Source organism: Pelophylax lessonae (assembly GCF_965119305.1).
Source record: "Pelophylax lessonae genome assembly, chromosome: 1".
In the NCBI taxonomy this organism is placed as follows: Eukaryota; Metazoa; Chordata; class Amphibia; order Anura; family Ranidae; genus Pelophylax; species Pelophylax lessonae.
In genome coordinates, this window is record NC_138768.1 from 196,980,054 (window position 1) to 196,997,970 (window position 17,917).

Consider the following 17,917-nt stretch of genomic DNA (forward strand, 5'->3'; position numbering starts at 1 on the left):
TGTAGTTTGTAGAACACAGTTTCCCTAAAATTCAGCAGACTCTGTCCCTAACAGGATTGAGAAGAGATCGTAGATCAGGATTGAGTGCAGACCCCACCCCCCACACAGCAATATCGATTGTAGTTTGTAGAAGACACTGACCCTATAATTCAGCAGACTCTATCCCTAAAATGCCTACAACTCGCCCTGCCTAAACACTCCGACCTGTCCCTCAATTCTATCCGGACACAAATGGTTTTTTCCTGCCTATCTTTCCCTAATCAGCAGCCAGCACGTTGATGTGTGCTCTGTCCCTGAATCTAAGCAGCATAATGACGCCGCTGCGGCTGCCTCGAACTTATAAAGACTTGGTCACATGCTTCAGACGGCCAATCACAGCTACTGAGACATTTGCAGGCATGGCTGGGATGGCTTAAGGCACACCAGTTAAACGATTGTTGATTGGCTGTTGAAAGCCCGCCATGAAAAGAGCGCCAAAGCATGCAAAACCCGGAAATAAAACGACCGAACACGGATTTTTACCCGAACATACAGTAAAGTGTCCGTGTCCGTGTTCGGGTACAAAAAATCCAATTATTCGGTACGAACACGAATAATACAGTCCGTGTTCGCTCAACACTAGTCCTGAACGCATTGTTTTGCTTTAAGATAAAGCCTCTAAATGACTATGAAAATGGTCTCATGTACACTGCTGCTGATAAACGGACATTGTGAAGCAGTTGGGCATTTTTCTTTTAGCAGCCCCGGAACTCTCCTCTATGTTCCTTTATCCGTCCATGTACACTGAGAGGTTTAGTCCCAGTTCACACTGGTGCGATGCGGGAAACCCTGCGAATCAGTGCCGATTCCTGCATCGCACAGTGGTTCAAACTGAGATCTGCGAATCGCTGGGGGTGTGAATGTAAAGATAATAACCCCTCCAGATTAGATCGCAGTGCGAACGGAAAATGGTACAGGATTCGGATCGCATAGGTGTGATCACTCATGCGATCCGATTCCAGTGTGAACAAAAAAAAAAGGGTCCATTTTGCTGCAAATGCGATGGGGTTTCAGCCATACAATACAGCATCGCACTAGTGTGAACCGGCACTTATAGTCGTTTAGAGGCAGTTTTGTTTAGAGTAGGGATAGACCGATTATCGGCAAGGCCGATATATCGGGGGCCGATATGCACTTTCCCCGATATATTGGTATCGGCCACAGAACTGGCCAATGTTCCTGATATTTTTGTGACGTCATTCTGCCTTCTTAGGCCGCCTCGCTCACCTTGGACAGCCTCGTCTGGAGTCGGGACTAGTCTCGCGGGAGTGTATCACAGCCATACACCCACCCACAGCAGCCCGGTGCCAGCCAGCCACCCACACCCACAGGCCCTGTACCAGCCAGCCAGCCACAGGCACTGTACCAGCGAGCCAGCCAGTCACCCACAGGCCCTGTACCTGCCAGCCACAGGCACTGTACCAGCCAGCCACCCAAAGCCCCTGTGCCAGACACCCACCCACCACAGGGTGCCAGACAGCCAGCCACCCACCCACCACAGGGTGCCAGCAAGCCAGCCCCCCACAGACAGGGTGCCAGACAGCCAGCCAACCACAGGCCCTGTACCAGCCAGCCAAAGGGACTGTACCAGCCAGCCACCGACAGCCCCTGTGCCAGCCACCCACCTACCACAGGGTGCCAGCCAGCCACCCACCACAGGGTGCCAGACAGCCAGCCACCCACCCACCACAGGGTGCCAGACAGCCAGCCATCCACCACAGGGTGTCAGCCATTAAGCATTAAACAAAAATTAACATGTTCAGTACCAGGTATGTGTCAAAAATTGTCTTTTCAAAACTTTAAATGTACAAAATATCAGGCCATATTGGCCGATACCGATACGTTGGGACCAGAATATTGGTATTGGCCTTGAAAAACCATATCAGTCTATCCCTAGTTTAGAGGCATTATCTTGAAAGCAAAAAAATGCGTTCAGAATGGAAGTTTATAGGCATTTGAAACCCCAAATGCTTCTAATAGCTTGGAAACATTTATAGGCGTTTGTAATAGGAAAACATTGCGGACCATTTACAATAGGGAAAAACAGGAAAGAGAGAGAATTGTGGGCATTTGGGATCAGTAAAAACTGTTATCTGCACAAAACGTTTCTAAACAAAAATGTTGATGAACGCCGGTAAATGTTGCATGTAAATGCGGTAAAATGGAAGTTTTTAACCGTCAGTTACTAGCTGTCAAGTTCTAGCGTTCGGGGGAGGTTTTCAATCGTCCAGTGTACATGAGGTCTTAGGCACTTGACAGCTAGTAGCCGACTGGTAAAAAAAAAAAGTAAATTTTATCGCGTTCACATGCTACATTTATGTGCGTTTAGCAGCGTTTTTACACTGTAAAATGGTCATAAATGTATCTCTATTGAAAACACCTATAAAAGAAAAAGCTTATAGACTTGAGTTACCGCGTTTAGGCACGTTTGCACGCTGTTAGAAGCATTTGGTGTTTCAAATGCTTTTAAAAAAATGCCACTAAACTCAACTGCCTCCAAACGACTATAAAACGTCTCAGTGTACATGGACAGATAAGATAACAGAGGAGAGTTCAGGGGCCGCTGAAATAAACGCCCAACTCCTCCTAAACGTCCATTTATTGGCAGCAATGTACATAAGGCCTTGGAGTATAATATGGAGTGGTTTCCCGGTGGTGCTCAGGAAAGCGGGCACTGGCGTCCAGTTTCACACATCCAGAGGTGTCGGTAAGAAAGGTATGAAAAGCCGTTCAATCAACCCGAGCCTTGTTAGGTGTAAATGACTACTGCTCCACTGACCACGCCCCCTGGCACTTTTTGCCCGCCCACCAGGGCTTAGTCATAGAGGCGGGAGACGAGAACAGGACGAGAGAACTTATGCATCAGCCATGAAAACAAGTGAGCAAACATGTGGCTTGGTAATGTGATAATGGGGGGGGGATCATAAATTGGAAAAAAAGAGAGCATAGAAGTGAGAAAATAAAATAAAATTAGCAAGTGAGGAAACCTAAAGGTGAAGACAAAAGAAAATAAAACTGAAAATGAAAAAAGTTATTTAAAAAAGTCTTTATTTTTTCCTTTGTCACCCCGCAGGCTACCACCTCTACCATCCTGAGACATCACAGTGCATAGTACCAAAAAGAAGAAAAATAAATAGAGAAAAAGGGAAAGTGAAGAAAAGCTAAAGGGGTGACGACCAGGGATGTCCCCACCAATGGCATCAAACGATCTGTCAGATTAATGATTTAAAGTGGCTTATCGGCTCAGGCTTGAGAGCTGAGTACAATAGTATATTCAGAAGAAAAAGTGAAGTCTTTATTTTTTTGTTTCATTAACCACTTGCCTACTGGGCACTTAAACCCCCTTCCTGCCCAGGCCAATTTTCAGCTTTCAACGCTGTCGCAATTTGAATGACAATTGCAACACTGTACCCAAATTAAATTTTTATCATTTTTTTTTTCAAACAAATAGAGCATACTTTTGGTGGTATTTAATCACTACGGAGGTTTTTTTTTTTTTGCTGAACAAACAAAAAAAAAAAACAGTTTTTATAGTTTGTTATAATATTTTGCAAACAGGTAATTTTTCTCCTTCATTGATGTGCGCTGATGAGGCGGCCATTATGGGCCCTGATAGGCACCGGTAGGCTGCACTGTTGGGCACTGATAGGCTGCACTGATAAGGCAGCACTCATAGGTGGCACTGATGGGCGGCACTGAAGGGCACTGGTAGGGGACACTTATGATAGGGCACTGATAGGTGGCACTGGTGAGCACTGATAGGTGGCATTGGTAGGTGGAGCTGGTGGGCACTGGTAGGTGGCACTGGTGGGTGACACTTGTGGGCACTGGTAGGTGGCACAAATAATTCCTTTCCTCTTTGGGACCGATGTCCCTCTGACAGCAGCCAACAGTGTGAGGAGAAAAAACAGCTGATCGCCGACTGCTGTTTACTTTACATGATCAGCTGTCATTGGCTGACAGCTGATCATGTGGTAAGGGGCGGGACCGCCTCCTTACTCCGATCTGTGATCAGGCGAGTCTCATGCACAGGAGGACGTCAATGTATGCCCTCCTAGCAATTTAGGTCCGCGCTGTAGCCATCTTTGGATCCTCCAATCCCCAGAAAAGGAGAGGACTATGATATGCAAGGAAGAGGGGGAACTGGGACTGTGCATGGGAATTGGCACTTCCTACAGAGCCAGGTCAAAGGCACATTGCAAGTCAATGATCTGTGGAGAGGAAAAACACAAGTGTGCAGCACTAAAATACTTAATTTTTCCACCAAGATAATTGGTTGTAATAGATTAATAAACTCTACATCAGGGGTCGCCATCCCGTCAATCATGATCTACCTGTCAACCACATGCAGGTGACAGCTAGACTGCGATTGAGTGGATGAGCTCAGGCATCTTGTCGGCTGAGCTCTCAAGCTGGGAAGCAGTCACAGCCGATTCTAGGCACAGGCATTCCCTGCCCCGCAGCATGCCCTTTCATATGCAGCTGCAGGGCAGGGATTGCCTCTGCCTCCTATGGCTCTCTATCGGCAAATTGGGGCTTCTGACCCCTCTGTACTATGCCGTCCTGTGCCCTGTTGACATCCTGTTCTCTGCCCTGCTAACCTCTCTCTTGCCCACACTTGTCATCTGCCCTACTGATCTCTGTACACTGCTCTACATAATACTGACCCCTGTACACTGCCCTACATCCTACTGACATCTGTGCGCTGCCCTACATCCTATTGACCTCTGTAGGCTGCCCTACATAACACTGACCTATGTACACTGCCCTACCTACTACAGACCCGTGTACACTGCCCTACATACTACTGACTCGTGTACACTGCCCTAAATACTGCTGACCTCTGTACACTCCCCCAAATACTACCGACCTCTGTACACTGCCCTACCTACTACAGACCCCTGTACACTGCCATACCTTCTACTGACCCGTGTACACTGCCATACCTACTACTCACCCGTGTACACTGCCTAACCTACTTCTGACCCCTGGACACTGCCCTTCCAACTACTGACCTCTGTACACGGTTCTTCCTACTACTGACCTCTGAAAACTGCCGCTCCTACTACCGACCTCTGGACACTGCTCTTCCTACTACTGATCTCTGTACACTGCTCTTCCTACTACTGACCTCTGTACACTGCTCTTCCTACTACTGACCTCTGTACACTGCTCTTCCTAATACTGACCTCTGTACACTGCTCTTCCTACTGCTGACCTCTGTACACTGCTCTTCCTACTACTGACCTCTGAAAACTGCCTCTCCTACTACTGACCTCTGTACACTGCCCCTCCTACTACTGACCTCTGGACGCTGCCCTACATACTACTTACCTCTAGACACTACCCTACATCCCACTGACCTCTGTACACTGCCCTAAATACTACTGACTAGAGATGCACGATTCTGGAAAAAATTAGAATTTTTTTGCTTGGAATAAAGATCACGATTCTTTTGAACTTTTTTATTTTAAAGATTTACAAAATCTGAACATTAGATCACCAAACAAGATAGTAATAATGTGTCTAGGTTTGCTACCTAATCAAATACCTATCTGTCCCCAAAAAAGGATGTATTACATGTTGCAGTAGACTGCAAAACCTAAAAGGTATAAATGTGCAGACATAGCTGAAATGGAAAAGTTGATCTGGGACTCAAGGGGATTTTGGAAGAAAAAGGCCTTGTGACTTAATAGTAATAAGGAGCTATATACTTTGACCATTCTGGTAAACAAGTCCTTGGTGCGAATAACTCTTTCCATTTAAAAAAGGTTCCTGGTTAGCAGGCGTACCCATCTGATATATTTCACAGAAACTTTTAGTAGGCATGTATAATATTATCTAAATATGCCAAGATGCTGTATGTAAATAAATTACTGGAAAATATTGAACTTAAAATATTTAAATAAAAATAATTATGCAGTACTCATCGTTACCCACCCAGTTTCATTATTATGAGTGTCTCTGCTGCTCTTTACTATGATGAGCTACGGTAAAGGTAGCCTGAAGCGGAGGGGCCGATACCAGAACTGATGTCAGCAGGGAATCCTGCTGATGTCCGTTCCAGTATCGGCGCCATTTGCGTTCCACGCTAGCTCCACCGTGGCCAACGGCTTCCCCTTCGGTCCCTTCGCTCCAGGCCACCTTTACCTTACCAACCTGCCCCAAAGTATATACTGATGAGAATCTCGTGAACATACTGGATGGAGATCATGGGGGGGGGGGGGGTGTGAATCGAGATCATGATTTTATTAAAATTATCGTGCAGCTCTACTATTGACCTTTGTACACTGCCCTACCCACTACTGATTCTGATCATTGCCCTGCATACTACTAACCTCTGTGCACTGTTCTACATGCTACTGTCCCCTGGACACTGCCTACATGCTACTGTCTCCTGGACACTGCCCCACATACTACTATCCCCTGGACACTGCCCTACATACTACTGTCCCCTGGACACTGCCCTACATGCTACTGTCCCCTGGACACTGCCCTACATGCTACTGTCCCCTGGACACTGCCCCACATGCTACTGTCCCCTGGACACTGCCCCACATGCTACTGTCCCCTGGACACTGCCCCACATGCTACTGTCCCCTGGACACTGCCCCACATGCTACTGTCCCCTGGACACTGCCCTACATACTACTGTCCCCTGGACATTGCCCTACATACTGCTGTCCCCTGGACACTGCCCTACATACTGCTGTCCCCTGGACACTGCCTTACATACTACTGTCCCCTGGACACTGTCCTACATACTACTGTCCCCTGGACACTGCCTTACATAATACTGTCCCCTGGACACTGCCCTACATACTACTGTCCCCTGGACACTGCCCTACATACTGCTGTCCCCTGGACACTGCCTTAAATACTACTGTCCCCTGGACACTGTCCTACATACTACTGTCCCCTGGACACTGCCTTACATACTACTGTCCCCTGGACACTGCCTTACATACTACTGTCCCCTGGACACTGCCCTACATACTACTGTCCCCTGGACACTGTCCTACATGCTACTGTCCCCTGGACACTGCCTTACATGCTACTGTCCCCTGGACACTGCCCTACATGCTACTGTCCCCTGGACACTGCCCTACATGCTACTGTCCCCTGGACACTGCCCTACATGCTACTGTCCCCTGGACACTGCCCTACATACTGCTGTCCCCTGGACACTGCCTTACATACTACTGTCCCCTGGACACTGCCTTACATACTACTGTCCCCTGGACACTGCCTTACATACTACTGTCCCCTGGACACTGCCTTACATACTACTGTCCCCTGGACACTGTCCTACATACTACTGTCCCCTGGACACTGCCTTACATACTACTGTCCCCTGGACACTGCCTTACATGCTACTGTCCCCTGGACACTGCCCTACATGCTACGGTCCCCTGTACACTACCCTACATGCTACTGTCCCCTGGACACTGCCCTACACACTACTGACCTCTGTACACTGTCCTACATACTACTGTCCCCTGGACACTGCCCTACATACTACTGACCTCTGTAGACTGTCCTACATACTACTGTCCCCTGGACACTGCCCTACCCACTGCTTACCTCTGTACAATACTGACATTTGGGGGCTTGCTAGTTTCCAAAAAAAAAAGAAATGCAGCACCCTGGTGATGTTGTCATGGTAGATCTCCACTTCACAAAGGTTATCTACCCCTGCTTTTCTTGATTGCCAGAAAAGAAAAACTATAAAAGCGTAGGCTTAAGTGCTAGAGAGGTTGTTAAACTGAAGAACCTGTGGCATGGGGACAGACATTCATTTCCTCATTCCAGTCATCTCTAGAGGTATGTCTCTGCACAAAGACATTTCAGTAGCTGTTCATTCCAAGGTGAGAAACTACTCATGTCCCTCAATACCCAATGTCAATAAATTAAACATTGGCACAGAATCTAAAAATGAGGCATTATCTATACTGACCAGTCAGCATGTAAATATTTGTTGCCCAGGTGTCATACTCAATCAATAACTTTGATACTGAATTAGTCACTGACCCAGAACAAGCATACATTATGCACACGATTTCTAAATGTTCCATGTTAGTGGCAGCCCAATGGCTAGCATTTTCTGAAGGATGGCAATAATGGCTATCCTCTATATTTCACACAATTGGTTTACTTTGGAAAAATTAATTAAAAATCGTTGCCGTACCTAACAAGTTTTCAGATTGTTATTTGCATCTAATAAAAGTATTATAGTCCTAATTATGGACACAATCAAAAGGAAGGGGGGGGATTCAAAGGTTCTAGCACAAACATCTGCATCGGAGATTCACATAAAATAGCTGACAAATTCCTATATTTACATTGAAGGATATCATGGCATGTGCAATGCACTTTATAAGTTTGATGTGCTGAGAAAATGGCAAAGCTTGCCTACTACTCTATATTTTTTTTAGAATTATAGACAACAGCACTTACTGTGTAATTTAGGCAGTTGCCTGGGAGATACCTGGATTCATCAGGAGAGAGTAAAGTGTATCTATAGCCAACACTTTTTTTTTAGTTTTGGATAGAATGGGAAAACTGCACTGACAGGCTCCGCCCCTATACGCGTTACGTCGAGCGTTCAGCATTGACTTCATCGGTAGGAGTCAATGCTGAACACTCGTTGTAATGCGTATAGGGGCGGAGCCTGTCGGTCACACGTCACATCATCTCTCTGCCACAGAACAGCTGATACCACTCGCACTGCTGAAGTGCTTTGCTTTTCTAAGTGTATATCTGCCCATCGATCTATTTACCCTTAAAGGGGACTGCTTTATCTGACCCATTGGTGACTCTTGGGTCAGATGGGAAGGTGAGAGGCTTAAACACTTGGTGGTGGATTGAGGAGCATGAATATTGTATTTTTCATGGAGGTGTACAAGACCAGAGTGGTTTATAATTTTATGTGGGCTTTTATTGCAGTGTCATATCATTTATTTATTTTTATTTTTCCCCAACATTGTTATGTGTTTTCACCATTATTCCTTTTGAGGATTTATTTGGTTTTACATTATATAGTATATAGTAGATCACTTCTATGATTCACTAATAAGAATCATTGTATCACTATTCTGGCGCAGCACATTTCTTTTGGATAGATACAACTGAATGGCCCCATGCTCACCTGACCTAAATCCAATAGAACACCTCTTGGTCCATCCTACGCTGCCAGGTTGCACCTCAGTCTGTTCAGGAGCTCAGTGATGCCCTGGACCAGATCTGGGAGGAAATACCCCAGGACACCACCCGTCATCTCATTAGAAGCATGCCTCGACATTGGCAGGCATACATACAAGCACGTGGGAGCCATACAAACTACTTTTTTCAGTTACTGCAATGAGATTTCAGCAAAAAAGTCTAGCCTGCTGCATCATTTTTTCACTTTTAATTTGGGGTGTCCGTGAATTCAGGCCTCTGTAGGGTGATCATTTTTATTTCCAGCAAACAATGTGGCATCATTTTGTTCCTAACACATTACCTAGTCCATATCAGTATAGATATCCAGCATGAGATTTTTTTCCCCATTGAGATCTGATGTGATTTCAAAGTGTTCCTTTAATTTTTTTTGAGCAGTGTATTAAACCCCATAGTATAGGCCAGAAATATTACACAGTAGCAACCACAAAGTCAATCTGTACAAACAGATCTTGCTTGAGCAACCGGTGTCCTTCCAGCTGTTAGACAGGAGCAGAATAAACATCCCAAACTGTCCTATCCAATTGAGACTTGCAGAGCACATTGGTAATTGTAGTGCCCATACATCTGGAGGACTGTTGCTTCAGCCTGGGCTCACACTAGTACGTGAGGAACACGGCATGCGATTCGCACTGAAAATCTCACCGCATTCCTGTGCAAATCTAATGCGATGTCTGTGCAATGCGATTCTGGCAATCGCACTGCATTTTGCAATCTGTTTCTGGGTGTCGTTAATCTAACATTGACACCCGCAGCAGTTTGCATGGATGCCATGGGATTGCTATGCTATGCGATGTGTGGAAACTCAGCGAATCTTGTGCGTGTTCCGCATCACATCACTGTGAACCAGGGATAAAAGTAATACTGTCAGATAAGCTGAAAATATGTCATAAATAGGAAAAGGATATATATATATATCAGCGCTCACATTTTCCACTCGCCTGCTCGCATTTTGCATGTGGAAAATGATTGCAGGCGAGGACGAGAGATGAGAGGAAAGGCGGCCGGATAATCAGAGCGGGGATCGTTGCACTGTAACATCTTTCATTTGAATTGCCAGGCGCTCAGCTTCACACGTAGTCCCGCCTCCTGGCTCGGCTCCTATGATAGACAGAGCACCGCCGGTACCTGTGACGTCTATCATAGGAGCTGAGCCAGGAGGCGGGACTACGTGTGAAGCTGAGCGCCCGGCAATTCAAATGAAAGATGTTACAGTGCAGCGATCCCCGCTCGGATTATCCGACCGCCTTTCCTATTCCTCTCTCTTCTCCTGCACAGGTGAGGCTGCAATCCATATTTATGGTCACATGGTTTGGGGGGGGGGGTCTAATATAGGATTACAAGGCTCAGCATGTCTTATTTATGGTCACATGGTTGGGGGGCCATCTCCTATAGGACTACAAGGCTCAGCATTCCATATTTCTATTCACATGCCTAAGGGGGGGGGGGGGTCTCATATAGGACTACAAGGCACAGCATGTCTTATTTATGGTCACACAATGGGGGGCGTCTCATATAGGACTACAAGGTACAGCATGTCTTATGTTCACATGATGGGGGGGGGGGGGTCTCATATAGGACTAAAAGGCACAGCATGTCTTGTGGTCACATGACGGGGGGGGGGGTCTCATAGGACTACAAGGCACAGCATGTCTTATTTATGGTCACGTGATGGGGGGTCTCATATAGGACTACAAGACACAGCATGTCTTATTTATGGTCACATGATGGGGGGGGGTGTCTCCTATAGGTGGGGCAACTGGTGGCGAGTAACCCTTAAGGCCTGGCTAGTAGCTCAGGACTTGAAATTTTGAGCCCTGTATATATTTATATATACACACAGTGCATCCGGAAAATATTCACAGCGCTTCAATTTTTCCACATTTTGTTATGTTACAGCCTTATTCCAAAATGGATTAAATTCATTTTTTCCTCAAAATTCTACAAACAATCCCCAATAATGACAACATGAAAGAAGTTTGTTTGAAATATTTGCAACTTTAATAAAAATAAAAACTAAAAAAAAATCCCACGTACAAAAAGTACATGGGATTGTAATTGGTGCCAAAGGTGCTTCAACAAAGTATTGAGCCTTTGCAAAATACTTTGTTGAAGCACCTTTGGCACCAATTACAGCCTCAAGTCTTTTTGAGTATGACGATACAAGCTTGGCACACCTATTTTTGGGAAGCTTCTCCCATTCCTCTTTGCAGGTCCTCTCAAGCTCCATCAGGTTTGATGGGGATTGTCAGTATACAGCCATTTTCAGATCTCTCCAGAGATGTTCAACCGGGTTCAAGTCTGGGCTCTGGCTGGGCCACTCAAGGACATTCACAGAGTTGTCCCGTAGCCACTCCTTGGTTATCTTGGCTGTGTGCTAAAGGTCGTTGTCCTGTTGGAAGATGAACCTTCGCCCCAGTCTGGAGGTCCAGATTGCTCTGGAGCAGGTTTTCATCAAGGATGTCTCTGTACATTGCTGCATTCATCTTTCCCCCTCTCTTGATTATTCTCCCAGTTCCTGCCCCTGAAAAACATCCCCACAACATGATGCTGCCACCACCATGCTTCACTGTAGGGATGGTATTGGCCAGGTGATGAACGGCGCCTGGTTTCCTCTAGACATGACGCTTGCCATTCAGGCCAGAGTTCAATCTGTGTTTCATCAGACAGGGGGTTTTGTTTCTCATGGTCGGAGTCCTTCCAGTGCCTTTTCTCCAACTCCAGGCTGGCTGTCATGTGCCTTTTACTGAGGAGTGGCTTCCGTCTGGCCACTCTACTATACAGGCCTGATTGGTGGAGTGCTGTAGAGAAGGTTGTTCTTCTGGAAGGTTCTTCTCTCTCCACAGAGAAACACTGGAGCTCTGTCGGTGACCTTTGGGTTCTTGGTCAACTCCCTGACAAAGGCCCCTTCTCCCCTGATCGCTCAGTTAAGCTGGGCAGCCTGCTCTAGGAAGAGTCCTGGTGGTTCCAAACTTCTTCCATTCACGGATGATGGAGGCCACTGCGCTCATTGGGACCTTCAATGCTTCAGATCTGTGCCTCGATACAATCCTGTCTCAGAGGTCTACAGACAAGACAATTCCTTGGACTTCATGGCTTAGTTTGTGCTGTTAACTGTGGGACCTTATATAGAAAGGTGTGTGCCTTTCCAAATCATGCCCAACCAACTGAATTTACCACAGGTGAACAGGTAGAAACATCTCAAGAATGATCAGTGGACACAGGATGCACCTGAGCTCAATTTTGATTGCCATGGCAAAGGCTGTGATACTTATGTACATGTCTTTTTGCATTTTTTTAAAAAAAATTCAAAGATTTCAAACAAACTTCTTTCATGTTATCATTATGGGGTATTGTTCATAGAATTTTGATGAAAATAATTAATCCATTTTGGAATAAGGCTGTAACAGAACAAAATGTTAAAAAAGTGAAGCGCTGTGAATACTTTCCGGATGCACTGTATATACACAGTAGATCCTCAGTTCTCTCTCATCTCCCAAAATAGGATATATACAACATTATCATATTTCGTCATAAACGGATTTTGAATGTTATTTTCTTTTCAAAGAGAAGAATGGCCAAACTTCTCTTCTGGTTCACAGGAGATCACTTAGCTGCTCTGCCCCTCCAGTGAGCACTGGAGGGGCAGAGCAGAGAGCGGTGACTGACCATCACTGCTTTCTACTGAGAGCGAACCAAGAACTGAGCGATCATATAAATCGCTCAGCTCTTAGGCTTAGAGCCCGTAGGGGACAACTGAAGCAGGGAGGTATGTATGTCTGTTTGTTTTGTTGACCTCCCACGCTTCTTTATTTTGTAATATTACCTCCTTCTCCTAAAAAAGACTAAGGTTTGTAGGAGTAAGAACGTAGAAATCTAACTTATTTTTGAAGGACATTCTCAATATATCCATATGGCTATATTAAAGCTGCTTACTTCTCCGGTTGCAAGTGCAACAAAGTTTTTCACCGTTTTTGGGACAACTTTTCCAAACAATCCAATGATAATACGTCCGGCATCTCTATCACCAATCCTTATATCGAAGAAAACCTGTAAAATACAAGGGAAGTGGCACAAAATGCATTACAATATAAAAGGATATATCAATAAATAAAGGCAAAAACAAATATCAGAATCACTTTACTAGGTTAGGGCTCTTTCACAGGGGTGGCTGGCGGAAGGGGAGGGTGGGGGGTGCTAAAACAGGCAGCTAAACTGCGGTTTTACAACCGCCCAGCCACTCACCTGAATGTTAGTATTACAGCCTGACAGGCAGCATTTTTAACTTGGACTGCAGAGTTTGACAGATGACATGATCTGTCAAACATGCCCATTAACATAAATGGGACCACACTGCAACCACAAGCCAAATGCTTGACTGTGGTGCAAAAGAAACAAAAAGGTGTCTGAATACTACAATAGCACTTGTCAACTGCTGTTTTACCACCCTCTGAAAACTGATCACCGCAGATCGCTGTTAAGAGGGTGGTAGGGACTGCCACCTGTCTGAAAGAGACCTTAGAGATCATTTAGGTGGATCAAAATGATTTTTAAAGCTGGCCATAGACGGTGCAATCAATTTCCCCATCAACACTGAATAATGTTGGTTGGTCATTAAACCTGTCATTATCCCCCCAAAAACTGTAACTCAGCCTTTTATTATCACACTGTAAAGGGTGATGATGATGTGCAGGAGAAAGAACTTGCTCTGTATTTTTTGAGCCATGCTTTTTCTATGGGCAGACAACAACATGCAAGGCTACATATAAGTAATCAACTGAAAATTAATGGAGCCATAGACTGAGCTGGTTTATAAAAAATGAATGAAAGCGATATTGTCCAGAACAGCTCTGGAAAGCTAATTGTCTGCATTGAGGAATGCGAGGAAGAGCTGTATGATCTTGTTCATGTAAATGTGACACCAACTAGCTCTCAGGTAGAGGTCTATAAAAACGATCAAGGTCACATTGTTTGAAATCCTAGCAGTTTGCCCTGCAGTCTCCACCATAAATGTGGACTTTTGACGAATGAGAATTCCTCTGTATTATTGATTATAATTAAATCTGTCAAATAAGAATGTGGTCAAGGTTACTATCAAAAGAGATCAGGAAAAGTTCAAATTATCCTCTTTTTCTAAGCAACACATTTATTCACTGATAATGCCTGTCAGTAAATATATTGATATTACAGTGTATCTCTAGGCAAATCCTTTAGTTGGGGATAAAGTGGGGGAAGGGATGGACCTATTGTTTTCTGAGCCACCATTGAGAAAATGTACCTCTGTCTATACCAGACTTGTATAAAGTACTCGAAATCTCTACTTGAGTAAAAGTACAAGTGCTCGATCAAAAAATTACTTGAGTAGAAGTGGAAGTGCTCGCAGAAAAAGTTACTTAAGTAGAAGTACTAAAGTATTCAACATTTTTTTTACTTAAGTATTGCAAGTAGTTTTTTCAAAAAATTTGCTACTTAAGTACTAAAAGTAAAAAGTACCAGTAGTTTTGAAAAAAAATTTCTACTCAAGTACTGAAAGTAGAAGTACAAGTACTGTGTTATGTAGTTATTAAAGAAAGAAGTCAAAAGTTTGAACATCATATTGTTTTTATTATTTCAAATGATTTATTCAAATGATTAACCTGTGTTTGTTAGTAGTTTCTTGATGCACTTTAAGCGCTGTAGCACCATTTATTTGTTTGTTTCATATTTTCTTTTTATTGGAAAGATTTGGTATAGCAGCTTTTATTATACACAACCTTTATTTTCGTATGCGCTAATTTACAAATGACATTATACACATTTTTTTGAGCTTTATGCAACCTGCCATCTACTGTTCTGGCAGTGGTAATTTTTTTAAAAGTAACGAGTAACTATGCAGCACAAAAAAAAAATACTTGAGTAGAAGTATCGAAATCATCGAAAAAATGTAGTGAAGTAAAAGTAGAAGTAGGAGAAAAAAATTCTACTCTAGGAAAGTACAGATACCGCATTTCGGTACTTAAGTACAGTACTTAAGTAGTTCTACTTCGTTACTATACATCTCTGGTCTATACTAAGCTGGCCATACATGGATCCAAATTCGGATTGTTCAGAATGGGCTGGCCCAATTCTGATCCATGCAGGAGCACCTTCAGTGCCGCTGGACTTAGCCGGAAACACGGATCAGTGTGTTCTGAAGGCGGGGAGGGCTCGCCGCTGTCAAAGTACAATAGCACAGTGGGAGTGAATCTCCCATCCACATCGAATAAATGGATGGGGAAATCGGGTGATTTTTGTTTTCATTCAACTTGCTATGAGAAAGAAAAGTAATAGGAAATCCAAAGTTTTAAAGTGGTTGTAAGTCTCGGTTCACACTTGTGCGATGCGGGAAGGCTGCGAATTCGCAGCCTGTTCCCGCATCGCAAACGCACATCTGGCAGTTCACACTGCCATATGCGATACGCAGGGGATGTCAATTAAATGTTAACGTTGATCGCAGTGCGATCTGACAGTTCGCACAGAATCGGATCGCACTAGTGTGAACCACTGTGCGATCCGATCCTGATGCGGCTGAAAAAAAGGGTCATGTGCGAGTTTGGTGCGGATACAGTGCGAATTCAGCCATACAAAGTGTATGGCTGAATTCGCATCCGCACATCCGATTGCATGTAATGAAGGAGCAGTGCGCTCCGAATTACATGCGATCGCCGTAGCCGCAATAATGTGAACCGGCACTTAACCGCTCGACTTTTTTTCACGGCACAGGGCTCTGAAGGAACGGCACAGGTGGCCGTTCCTTCAGAGTGCATGCGTCAGTGATGTAACTGGCTGCATGTACCATAAATATCTCCTAAACGGTGCACGTTTAGGAGATATTTACAGTCACTGCCTATAGGCAAGCCTAATTATAGGCTTAACTATAGGTACAATTTAGAGATGGAAATTTACTTTCTCTTTAAAGATATCCTCAGAACAAGGGGAGAGAAGAAATCTTCCAATGAAAACACTTGTTCCAAGGACAACTGTCTCGCTTTGGGAGATTTCCTCTAACTTATGCCTCGTACACACGCAACGATTATCGGCCGACCAAACGTCCGACTTTTGTCCAGAGTGGTGTTTTGTTGGTTGGAATGTGCCTAGACTGCACACGAATTTTCTCGGCCAACAAAAACCTACTGCAGAAGTGATGTCATGTTCTGGTTTACTTTCCGTGTGTTTTTTCTTCTCTGAGCATGCCCAGTCTTGCTCATCAGATTTTTGTCTGCCGAAATCTGTACTGACTGACGGAAAATCGGCCGTTGTGTTGACGGCCAACAAAAATTTTATAGCCTGCACACCAGATTTTTTTCGGCCGAAAAGTCGGAGTTGGTTGTTGGAAGCATCATACTAACAAGCCGAAAATCGGCCAATCGGACGTTGGCCGAAAATTCCCAGCCAATAATCGATGCGTGTGTACAGGGCTTAACTGTTGCTTTCCTGAGACATGAAGTGAAGAGAATTATCCAGCACTATAGTATATAGACAGCAATAAATAAATAATACCTAGCATGACTTTTATCTCTTCCCTACTCTATCCTAAAATAAAAAATGGCTCGAAGTACGCTAAAATATATATTTAACCACTTAAGCCCCGGAGGATTTGGCTGCTAAAGGACCAGGGGTTTTTTTGCGATTTTTTACTGCGTGACTTTAACGGACAATTGCGCGGTCGTGCGACGCTGTACCTAAACGAATTTGACGTCCTTTTTTTCCCACAAACAGAGCTTTCTTTTGGTGGTATTTGATCACCTGTGCGATTTTTTGATCACGCGCTATAAACAAAAAAAGAGCGTAAATTTTGCAAAAATAACAATATTTTTCACATTTTTTTATATGAAATTCCCCAAAAAAAAAAGTAAAAATCAAAATTTTTTAACATTTTTCGGCCAATTTGTTTTATGCTACCTATGTTTGGTAAAAAAAATCGCAAAAAGCGTATTTTGATTGGTTTGCGCAAAAGTTATCGCGTTTACTAACAAAGGGAAAGATTTCTGTCATTTTTGGTGTTTTTTTTTTTAACGCGTAATGGCGGCGATCTGCGATTTTTTTTCGGTACTGCGACATTGCGGCGGACAGATCGGACCCTTGACTGACATTTTTGACACTTTTGGGGTTACCAGTGACATTACTGCAGTAATCAGTGCTATACATATGCACTGTTACTGCAAAAATGACACTGGCAGGGAAGGGGTTAACTTTATTGGACAGGGAGGGGTTAAGTGTGTCCTAGGGGCGTGCTTCTAACTGTGTAGGGACATTCCTATTGGTGTAAAAGCAAAGATCCACCGTTCTACATAGTAGAACGGACAGATCTTCACTTTTACACAGGGAGAACTGACAGGCAGCTTGTTTACACAAGCTGCTCTGTCTTTCTCCCTTCACAGGAGCGATCGCAGTGTGACTGGCGGACATCGAGTCCGCCGGTCACACGCACTGACTTGCCTGTGAACGAGCCGCGGCGGGCGCGCGCCTCGGCGGGCGCGCGCCCGCCCGCGATAGGCTCGCAAGTCAGTGACAGGCGAGTGACGTACCGATACGTCACTCTGCCTGGCCGGGGCTGACCGCCGCAGTATATAGTCGTGCGGCGGTCGGCAACCGGTTAAAAAAAAAGTATGGGTTTCAGTAAAATAAAATAAAAAAAATG

At 44.6% G+C, this 17,917-nt stretch overlaps 1 protein-coding gene across 1 annotated transcript in view; it reads right to left on the bottom strand.

Moving 5' to 3' along the window:
• PPIC (peptidylprolyl isomerase C) overlaps positions 1 to 17,917 on the bottom strand; it is a 65,052-nt gene that overhangs the window by 32,352 nt on the left and 14,783 nt on the right. Inside the window, exon 2 of the mRNA XM_082253334.1 lies at positions 13,195 to 13,308. Coding sequence (XP_082109460.1) covers positions 13,195 to 13,308 — 114 coding nt within the window. The remainder of the gene's footprint in view (positions 1 to 13,194; positions 13,309 to 17,917) is intronic.